Genomic DNA, 11020 nt, shown 5'->3' with positions numbered 1-11020 from the left:
ATTAAATATGCCAATGTGAGATCTGATATCGAAGTATGATAATTTTTCTTCCCATTCCATGCTTTATTATATTGTCTCCAGTGTGTGCTCCCGCCGGGAAAGTGAAAAGCGTACTATAACTATTTAACAAGCCAAGCCAGTGAAAGTGCATGTTGCATGCTGTGGGCTGCTTCACCGTTGCACGCGGTTGGCCAAAACCCTGACCTCGTTCCGCCCTCGCCACAGCTCCCCCCTCCTTTTTGTCATTGCTATGGGCGTCCTCTCTAAGATCATGACTAAAGCTGCTGATTTGGGTGTGTCTAGTAGGATTGCTGGGGTCTCTGCTACCCAGACGATCTCGATTTACGCGGACGATGTGGCGATGTTTGTCAAGCCCTCTGAGGTGGATCTGAGATTTGTTAAAGAAGCCCTCAAGATGTTCGGTGACGCGTCGGGCCTTCGAGTGAACTGTCTCAAGTCATCTGCGGTGATGATCCATGGGGATGCTTCTGACAGGGATAGGGTGGTTGCTTTGCTGCAATGCAATATGGGAACTTTTCCTTGCAAGTATCTAGGGTTGCAGCTCGCAATTCACCAACTTAGCCGAGCGGACTGGCAACCGATGGTAGATCAAGCTAAGCGTTGCGCCTCGGCCTGGCAACGTGGGCTGCTCCAGAGATCAGGCCGTCTTGTGCTCGTTAAGTCAGTGGTGGCCGCTAAACCCATACATCATTTCATGATTGCTGAAGCGCCAGCCTGGGTGTTGGAGGAAATCGATCAATGGATGTGTGCGTTTTTCTGGGCTGGGAAGGACAAGGTGAACGGTGGGCAGTGCTTGGTGGCCTGGAACACGATCTGTAGGCCCATGTCCCTTGGGGGTTTGGGAGTCAGAAACCTGGAGCTGCAGGGGATCGCACTTAGAGTCAGATGGGAGTGGCTGAAACGGACGGATCCGCAAAGACCATGGCAAGGCTTAGCCATGACTGAGGACAGACAAGCCCGCGCTGTGTTTGATAGCCTAGTCAAGATTGAGGTTGGAGATGGCACCAAGGTGTTGTTCTGGAGAGACAGAGGGATTCATGGTTTTGCGGCCGCGGATATTGCTCCGCTTATCCATGCCATGGTGGCTACTCGCACGAGGAACAGGCGCACAGTTAGGGAGGGCATGGACAATGGCAAATGGTTGCAGGATGTGACTGGTGATCTCACATTCGTTGGGCATATGCAGCTTGTGCACCTCAACTTGGCTATTAGCACGATCGAGCGTGACCCGAACAGGCCGGACTGCTTCTCTTGGCCGGCAGACCCCTCGGGTAGTTACACTGCGAGATCCACATATCATCGCCTTTGCCTCGGAATCCAGAGGGTGCCTTTCGCTTCTTGCATCTGGAAGAGTTGGGCACTTCTTAAGTGCAAGATTTTTGCTTGGCTGGCCGTGCAACATCGCATTTGGACCTTGGATCGACGTGCTAAGCATGGGCTGCAGGATAGACCCTCAGTGTGTTACACGTGCCTGCAGGAAGAGGACAACGCGGAGCATATTTTGATCCAGTGTGTGTACGCTAGGGAGGTTTGGCATGAGGGTCTCCAAGCCCTCAACTTGCAGGTCACGAGGCCGACTGAGAACGACAATCTGCTGGATTGGTGGTTGCTAGCAAGGAAGGGGAGTGTCAAGGCTAACAAACGGGCCTTTGACACATTTGTTATCGTGGTGGCTTGGGCCCTGTGGAAGCAAAGGAATGCTCGCGTATTTAATAGAAGAAGCCAACAGAGATCCCCGATGGAATTGGTTGACGCGATTCTTCGTGAGCTGCACGACTGGATTGAGGCCGGAGTTGGAGGTGTTGGGTTGTCACGTGAGAGAGTACGCTTAGAATCTTAGGTGTGGGTTGTTTCCAGGTGTTGCCTGAGAATAGATGTGTGCATCCATTCGTAAGGTACCTCTTGTACTTATTCTCTCTTCTATAAAAATATGGTACGCTATTGACATACTCTAAAAAAAACAGCTAGCAAATCAATCAGCCATGATGCATGGCGTCGTCTTCCCCGGATAAATATGATTTGTTTCCCGTCGTCGCAACCGATTGTATGGGGAGATATATATATATATATATATATATATATATATATATATATATATATATATATATATATATATAAGGCAACGAGGCAATTCACCACAAATCATTCTTTCTTTCCAAGTGCCTTCACCGTCGTTCCTCCCCCAGCTGCAGCAGCTGGTACGGTAGCGATGGAGACGCACATTGGTCGATTTTGCATCAGCATGATCATTACAGCAGCGGTGATTACTTTACTTTTGGCTTCCTGCGTGTCATCCCTCCCGAGCCAGTCCATGCAGGCGACGACAAGCACGCCCTCAGCATCAGGGGAAGTCACCGGCAGGACGATCCGTCCGCTACTCGCCGTCCACAAGCCGCGGCGGCTAGGCCTCCCAAGAGAAGGCACCGGCGGCCAGGGTGGGTATTACCATAAGGGTGATCCCGGCGCCGGCGGCGGCCCTGGTGGGTATGCCGATAAGGGCGATCCTGGCGCCGGCGGAGGGATCATCCATGCGACTTCCTCTTGATCGGCGCATGAAAACGCGACACGACCGCAGAAAAAGAACAAGAAAACTAAGATTAGTTAGATTTCTACTAGCAAATGTGCCCGCGCGTTACAACGGGAGCAATAAATGTAATTTGTGAGTGCACTGCCTGTGCTCGTTGCGATGGAAGAAATAAATTCTCACATGCAAACCATATAATTTGTGGGTGCACTGCTACTGTTGATGTAATCGCCCCCTTAATTTTAGATTTTTAGTTGTGCAGTTGCCCTCGTGCTTCGCTATGGAGCAAGAGCATCCCCTTGTGCGTCGGTCATGGGTGTCAGCAGTGGGAGGAGCAAACACCATGACTAAGGTGGTGACGGGAAAATTGTATCTATCTGAGCAGCTTATATTTGTAACTTCCTAGAAAACTGAAAACCAACTAAAATTTTCGGTGACCAAAATTTAAACAGCAAACGATGATTTAGTAAGAACAAACGAGACCACAATCTAACGACGTGGTCTTCATCAAGTGGAAAAAATTGACATAATTAACTTAGACCCCGTCTTGATGCACCAAAAACAACTACAATGATGTTGAAAAGGAGATTCTAGCCAAACCGTAAGAGGACCCCGCCGGGAGTGATAGACAGCAGGAAGCGCGATTCAAGCTGTCATATTATTTCAATCGATATGATCCTTTATCTAAATTTTTGGGGAAGAATGCACACTTGAAAACAAGGGGGGGGGGGGGGGGGTCAAGATGTCCTTCCAAACAGGTAGAAGTGCTCTTGAGCTGTTAAATGCAATTACAATCTTTATTAGGTTCAACAGTTTGATTGTGCCACAAATGGACCAAAATGCCCCTGTGATGAGATCATTTGGTCTAGTGCTGGTATGCATAACATGGGCATTTTGGTTTGGCAATTTGAGGTCATTTCAGCAGTTTTGGCGGAAGGGCATTTTGGTCCATTTATTTGGTCGAACTAGTTGACAAAGGGCTTTTGTATTTTCAGGGGAAGTTGTCTCCACTCCTGCGTGTAAGAGAGATAGGACATCTTGTTTCCTTTTTATTTTTCCTTTTCTGAGTTGAGTACTTTTGTGTCTGCGAAACATTTGCTTGGCTCTTTATTAGCTACTTTTTTGTCTTGAAAATGAAATGAAGAACATTTCTCTTGTGGCTTTGCCCTGTTGAATGAAGAATTTGCTTTGTAACATTATTAAATGGAGATCAGAATGTAAGCTGATTTTTTGTTCATTATTTTGTCAGGATAGTGGTACAGGGCTTAGCGAGATCGAACCAGCTAAAACGACTGAAAATCAGCAGAAACCCACCAAAAGCACTTGTACACTCATAGATGGGTAGATTAAAGAGGAGCCGCGGACCGGATGCCACGCAGATCGTCGATGTCCCACACCAACGCGATCTGCCAGCTATCGACGGGGCCAGGCCTGTCCGGCTACGGCACACCCATGGATTTTTGGGGGATGAATACACACTTGAAAACAAGCAGGGGAATTGTCAAGATGTCCTTCTAGACAGTTAAAAGTGCCCTTGGAGCTGTTAGTTGCAACTAAATCCTTTCTTTCTTTAGGTCCAAAGGTTTGATTGTGCCACAACACAAATGGACCAAAAATGCTCCCGTGATGAGATCATCAAGACATGGGAGTCTAAGTTGCCAGTTTCAGATTTGGTCTACTACGCATAATTAGTATGGGCGATTTGGCAATTTGAGGTCATGTCAACAGTTTCGGCGGAGGTGCATTTTGGTCCATTAATTCGGCAAAACTAGGTTACATAGGGAGTGTATTTTAGGGGAAGTTGTCCTTTCTTGGAGGGGATCCTACCTGTAAGGCCCCGCTTGGGAGGAGCGTCAAAAATTTCCAGCCATAACTATTACCTACCATCGTGGATCGCTTCGCTTGTGCAAGACAAAGTTTTTCAAGAAATAGAACCTTCCTTAGCAAGGATCTTTTATGTTAGAAAGAATGTGATCTATCCCAGTCTCCATCGTTCAACTTGCCCAAGAGCCACAAAACTAATTGTCAGTCAGAGAGATCAAAGGAATTGGCACAAGTATGTGTGTGTTTGATGGCAGCACAACAATTTTACCAAGTTCATAATATTTGAGTATGGCACCGCACTTTATTCCATTAACTGAAGCCTTCACTCCAATCCCGCTGATACTTTTCCATACCGCCAGTGGCATCCAAGTTGATGCACAACTGAAGATACTTGTTTTAATAGAGCTATCATGGTCTCCAGATTAAGGATACAACTGGCCACGAATAATTACTGCAAACTTTATCATAAGCATTAAAAACTAGCGGTGCCTATCATGATACAACTGACACATTACATCACATATTTTCTTACAAGCCCAGGGTAATCTAATTCGCTCTCAGCATACACACAACCTTTTTTTTTCAGGTGAAAGAAGAATTCATTGCAGCACAATATTCATAGGAATACAAATAACATCCGCTGGGGAAGGAGATGAAACATGGTGGCCCTGCACCCAAAGAAGGGGCCGCTCTTGCAAGATCGTACTCCTCCGTTCCTTAATATACGACATTTTAGCTATTTCAAAATATTAACTGTACATACTAAAATGTGTCTAGATACATAGAAATCAAGAAAAAGCTAAAAAGTCTTATATTAGGAAACGGAGGGAGTAATAAATTTTTAACCCATAGTAACAAGAATAACACGAAGGAATGAAGTCACACTGGGCTAGGTTTACCTGCTGTTGAAGTTTGGCGGTTGAGTCCACCGTGGGACGAAGAAGCCAATTCATGGTCCTCAACAAGGATCTCATTTTCTTTTGGAGACTCGGGCTTGTGAATCCTGTCCGCCAATGTCTCCATCCCCATGTATGACCAGAGGAGCCACACATAGGAGAGGTATTCCCCGCCTTCACCCAGGCTCTTGGCGTGCAGGAATCCTCTGCATCTACTCGCAGAGTAGCAGAGCATCTCCACCCACACGCCCTGGATTATCTCCCACATCTCCTCTTCCTGCAGGTCCATCAATGACATAGCGAGCCTGCAAGCTTTGTGAATCAGAGTACTCCCAGCCGTCTGTTGAATAATCTCTTGAGCAAGTGCTTCTTCATCCTGGAGCTTTGCCTTGCTGTTCTTCAAGATTTCCTCTAGATCATATATGGCGACGGTGAAGAGACCCGGTCTGGTGCCGGGCGTCAACATCTCGGTGCGGATGAAAAGCAGGTATAACATGTAGTCGGACATCTCCATACTACGTTGCGTAAGGCCACTTCGTCCTCGAGGGAAGGATGGTGGCTTGTCCACGGGCCGGTGAAAGCAGAGATTTGTGGCGATGTGCCAAAGAATGATACTCCTGTCGAGTGGCACCTTCAAGCTATCCCACAACTCCTCTCCAAGTATACTCCCTATTGGTGCTTCACTGAACCTCTCCAGAGTCAGCTGGCCCCTGAAATCGCTGAACCTCTCCAGTTATGAACGTCTTCCATCCATCTTCTTCTATGTGCCGTTGAACTAGCTCCGTAATTTCGTAGGCTGCAGGCACCTTCCTTACATACCAAACCTTGCTAACATACCCCATTAGACATTCGAAGAAAAAGATCTTCATCAGGAAGGTGGGTTTCTTCTTGCGAACATAGAACGACATGAGGTCGTACTGGGAAACCATGTCATGCCATCCCTCGAGATACTCGTTGATGAATTTCAGGCAAGGAATGCACGCAGTGACAATACCACACCATAACTGTAAGAACTCCAGCAAAGTAGTGCAAGAGAAAAGGATGTATGTCACCTTGACGTCCCTGCTCTTGTAACCATGCTTGTTGCTTGTGGCGAAGAGCATCAGGGAAGCTAAGGCCACTAATGGAAGCAAAAGCGTAAACAGAATCTCAAAAGAAGTGAATCCCACATTGGTTTCTCCATCAACATATCCCATTTTGGTGTACAAGAGATCAAATATTTGATCAAAGCACATTTGCAACATCTTGTATGATGCATTCGTCGTCTTCTTGTTGTTGTTCTGGAGATACCACAAGTCACTTAGCCGACCACCGTACGGAGCGGACAGGTCCACAAAGTAATCAATGTGTCTGACTGCTATTGCCGTAGGCGGGGTAGCAGCTTGTTGCTCGCAGCTCGCTGTGCACATTGTCGCCTTTGCTTGTGTCACATATTCATCAAGGGAAAGGGGGCTGTCCCCTGTTGCTCCATCACGACTTCTTTTTTCCCCCTCTCTTGGTAGGGACACATCGGTGGAAGCGAGCATCTGACTATAGCTAGCTCTCCTGAGAGTCCATGGCTTGAGACCAAATTTGAGGATGCCGAAGACGAAGAGCATAACTGCCGCCAGCAGCAGCCTCAACTCGCCGGACCACCACTTGCAGAAGACGTACAAGGCGACGGTGACCAGAGATACCAGAGTTATGACATGTCGTAGCCACAACTCATTGTCCTCGAGGCAGTAGGCGCTCAATGTCACGTGGCCACCCAGGTGGATGAGGAGAAGAGGCGCCCATATCACCTCCAGGTCGCTGCTGCTCTCACCCACCGCATCCGTCGTCCACTGCTTATGGCGGTTGAAGAGGGTGGCAAGGGCGTAGATTGCCAGGGCGTGGCCTCCTATGTACGCCATCCACACCATCACTCTCAGCCTGCGTAGGCCGGGGACTCGACGCACCCACATGGAGAAGTAGAGGAAGAAGTGGACACATAGGCTGCTGAGCACCAGGATACGCAGCTGCCACTCCTCCCACCATTTCAGAGCACCTGAGACGAGACCCATCTCCGGGCTGGCACTCCCTTTCTCCTCCTCCCTCTCCCTCTCCCTCACACACACACGCACACGAAAGCTCTCTGTTGCCAACGGAAAGGACTGTCTGCCGTCTCCATGCTTAAGATGTCCGCCATGGCACGGATACTCTATCAGCTTACATACGGCAACACCGAGTGTCCGACACAAGTCGTACCAACAGATAAAGGAATCGTCTTTCTATCTTTACGTGCTGCTGCTCCTTGGCATAAACTCCGACGCCATCTGCCCTAGAACCAAAGCAATGGATTCTTTCTTTCATCTTTTTGACGCCATCTCCCTCCCCTAGAACCAAAGGATTCCTGCTATTTATGTTATTTGGTACTAATGCTTTTGATTTCATGCCTTGGAGATGAGGCCAAGCAAAGGATTCCTCTCTTGATGTTTGGCAAAACTCCGCATCGATGCTTTAATTATCTGCTTTTGATTCGCCAACCCCATCATCGTCTGGATTAAGCCAAGGAAAAAGAAACCAGATGATTGATTCTTCCTTCTTTTGATCTTTAGATAGTACGTATGTGCTGCACTCCTCCTCGCTAAATCAAAAGAGACAACCAAAAAAGCAACCAGAGAATTGTTCTTTTGATCTTTGCAGGCTGGCACGGTTACGAATCTGAGAGCTACTCTAGATGAAAGGGGCAGAACTATGGTCATGAGGTTGCGTATGTTGGCCAAATTGGACGTGTTGTTGTGCGATCAACAGAACACAACTTAAATTACTAATATAAGTCTCTGACAGTTGCATCAATAGAACAGAATCGTCCCAGGAGAGGCGACTCGGGCGGATCCCACGAGCGCGCGGCCGCCCCTTCCTCCTCCGATCCTCCTCCCCTCGCCTCTGCCGAAGGACGCCTCCAGTGTGCCGGGTCCTCATCCTCCTCACGCGACTGATGGCGGCGGCGGGGGGGGGGGGGGGGGGGGGGATCCCTCTCGCGTGCCCTAGGGCGGCATGAATGCGCCGCGGTAAGTGGCATGTGCATCGGAAGGAAAGCGCGGGAGGGGCGGGGTGGGGGTTTGGGTGGGTCAGAGTGGTTAGAAGCAGTGACCAAAATTTAAACAATAAAAATTCCTAGAAAACTGAAAACCAACAAAAATTCTCGGTGACCAAAATTTAAAACAACAAATGATGATTTAGTAAGAACAAATGAGACCACAATCTGACAACATGTTATATTCTGTTTTTTCTTTGTTAGCTGGCACAATTTGGATTTCGAGTCCAATGCGCTAACGCTTTCTTTAGTTTTCTTTCTCTTTCTTCGGACTTTGACCATGTCTCCCGAACAATTTCAGTACATATGACGCAAGACGATTCCACATATATATCAAGGTCGGAATGAGATCGGGTGTCTTCACTGCCTTCATCAAGTGGAAAAAAATCGACATAACTTAGACCCCGTCTTGATGCAGCAAAAACAAGTAAACAACTACAATGATGTTATGTTGAAAAGGAGATTCGAGCCAAACCGTAAGAGGACCCCGCCGGGAGAAATAGACAGCAGGAAGCACGGTTCAAGCTGTCATGTTATTTCGATCGATCTGAACCTTTATCTTAATCTCTTATGTGTAATCTTTTCGCCTTCCAGTTGCCTTTGTAAATTCAGAACACTCTTGACACTGGCTAAGGTCATGTGCAAGCCACCAGCACTCGCGTACGATCGCCCTACGTGTAGTAGTAATCTAAACGCTTTATATTACTTTACAGAGGGAGTACACGACAATCTTTAGAAACGCAAGCTAGATATAATTCAGACAATCTGCGTCTGAATAAGAGGGAGCGGACGAAGCTATAGTCTTGGAGAGGGATCCAGCCCGGTACTGCGAAGTGTGACGCACAGCATGGACAAACTTCCTCGCCAACTGTACCGCTTGATGCCGGTGTCCCTGTCCAGCCACGTACTCTGCAGATATGGACAATCACCGATCAAATGACCAATTGATTAGCGATCAGCCGAGGAACCGAATTTGTTTGTAGGGGTTATTGGGTTGGAGGATTCGGACACGGTACCACAGTATGTTTGGAGGAGAAGCACGCCCAGGCGGCGTCTGAGTCGGCTGCGGCGCAGAAGGACGGGGATACAGTGACGGGGCAGCAGACGGCAAAGTGGGTAAGGTCGCCAATCTGTGGCGTCGTATTCGCCGAGTTCTTGTTCTGCTCGAGGATTGGGGGTCTGCATGCTTATTCAGTGTCCCTCTCAGTCCACTTCTTAGTTTCTTTGCCTACTAGCGTGCTGGCCTTTGCAATCTTTGGTGTTTGTTTGTTCAGACAACTCTCTCAGTTTGCAGCACTTCTTCAGTTTTTTTTTGACGGCGCTACGGCGGGCTTACGCCGGCCTGAACCATTTCATTAATAGATAACAGAGTACATTTACAAGGCAGAGAAGGGGAAGGGGGGTTGAGAGTACAAATCAATTAAGCTACAATCTCATAGATAAGTGGAACAACATGGTACTCCAATCTCGAAGAAGGTGCAGAACTTGCTCATTGAAGCATCTATTGGACCAAAGCATGAGGTCGTTGGCAGCCGAGCGGGCTACGAGGTTGATCGGTTGAAGTTCATTCCGAAAAGCGTTTGCATTTCTTCTTTTCCAAATATTTCACAGAATAGCAATGATAACCGTGGAGCAAGGTTTGTTGGTTAGGCCTTGTCCCCAGAGATGGTGTAGGCCTGTCGGTAGCGTGGTAGTAATTGAATTCAGCTCTTCCCAAAACGGACATAGCTGGTGGCATTGGAGGAGGAGGTGAGTGATTGATTCTGTATCCGGGCAGAACGGGCAGCAGTCGGAGTTTGTTAACCCCCTTTTGAATCGTCTTTCGTTGGTGAATAGCCGGTTTTTGTGTGCAAGCCAAAGAAAAATTATGCATTTATTGGGTGCATAGTTCTTCCAAATTGCCGTTGCCAAGGGGTCAATTGGCTTGTTGATCCAAACAACCTTGTAAGCCGAGTTGCAAGTCATAGGCTTGCCATCAAAACGTCCCATTCGTTTGTCCATTACCTGCAAATTCAAGGAAACAGATGCAAGCATAGTGCGACGGTTTTCCAATTCGAGTTCGGTGGCATGAGTAAGGCGAGGAGCCAGGTCAAGGTTCAAAGTAGGGTAGCCTAGCACCCGTGTGACAGTGGCCGCGGGTCTGAGAGTATGAGAGAAAAGTGCAGGGAAAATTGTTGCAAGGTTTTCAGTGGAGCATTTAAACCATAGATCTAGCCAGAAAACGGTTGTCGTACCATTACCAATATCCACCTTAGTTATGGATCGGAAGAATTCTAGCCCCTTGGTGATATCATGCCAAACGTTGGACTCAAAGGGATGCGGAGAATCAAGGTCACGTGTATCAGACCATCCATATTTCACAACAAGATGAGAGCTACCCCTAGAAGCAATGTACGAGTGAAGTTTATGGTCACCGAAAATGCGGACTTCTTCAGTTTTCTTTCATGATGTTTTCAGTTTTAATCTTCATATTTCAGTATGACCTGCATTAGATTAGTTGGTTTTGTCATCATTTAATTCATCATTTTGAAGTTGAGTTTGAGTTCAGTCTATCAACCTATCAGCCATGTACACATTTCTTGTACAAGATCAATTTTTTTTTCAGTTTTCTTACTTATTAGCTACTACTAAAGGTAGAACTACATTTCGTCTTGAACATCATTCTAATGCTCTGAACTATCAAGTACTCCCTCCATT

General features: G+C 47.3%; 2 protein-coding genes across 2 annotated transcripts; one reads left to right on the top strand and one right to left on the bottom strand.

Moving 5' to 3' along the window:
* Positions 1–250: 250 nt before the first annotated feature.
* On the top strand, positions 251–1861 carry LOC141023076 (uncharacterized). Its single transcript, XM_073499385.1, has one exon. It carries the CDS (start codon positions 251–253, stop codon positions 1859–1861), a length of 1611 nt encoding a protein of 536 aa, XP_073355486.1.
* Positions 1862–5945: 4084 nt separating this feature from the next.
* Positions 5946–7307, bottom strand: LOC109741572 (uncharacterized). Its single transcript, XM_020300683.1, has one exon. The coding sequence runs from the start codon at positions 7305–7307 to the stop codon at positions 5946–5948; it is 1362 nt and encodes a 453-aa protein (XP_020156272.1).
* Between the last annotated feature and the right edge of the window lie 3713 nt (positions 7308–11020).

This window comes from Aegilops tauschii, chromosome 5 (genome assembly GCF_002575655.3).
Source record: "Aegilops tauschii subsp. strangulata cultivar AL8/78 chromosome 5, Aet v6.0, whole genome shotgun sequence".
Lineage (NCBI taxonomy): Eukaryota > Viridiplantae > Streptophyta > Magnoliopsida > Poales > Poaceae > Aegilops > Aegilops tauschii.
The sequence above is the reverse complement of the archived record's forward strand: the minus strand, read 5'-3'. Positions and strand labels throughout refer to the sequence as shown.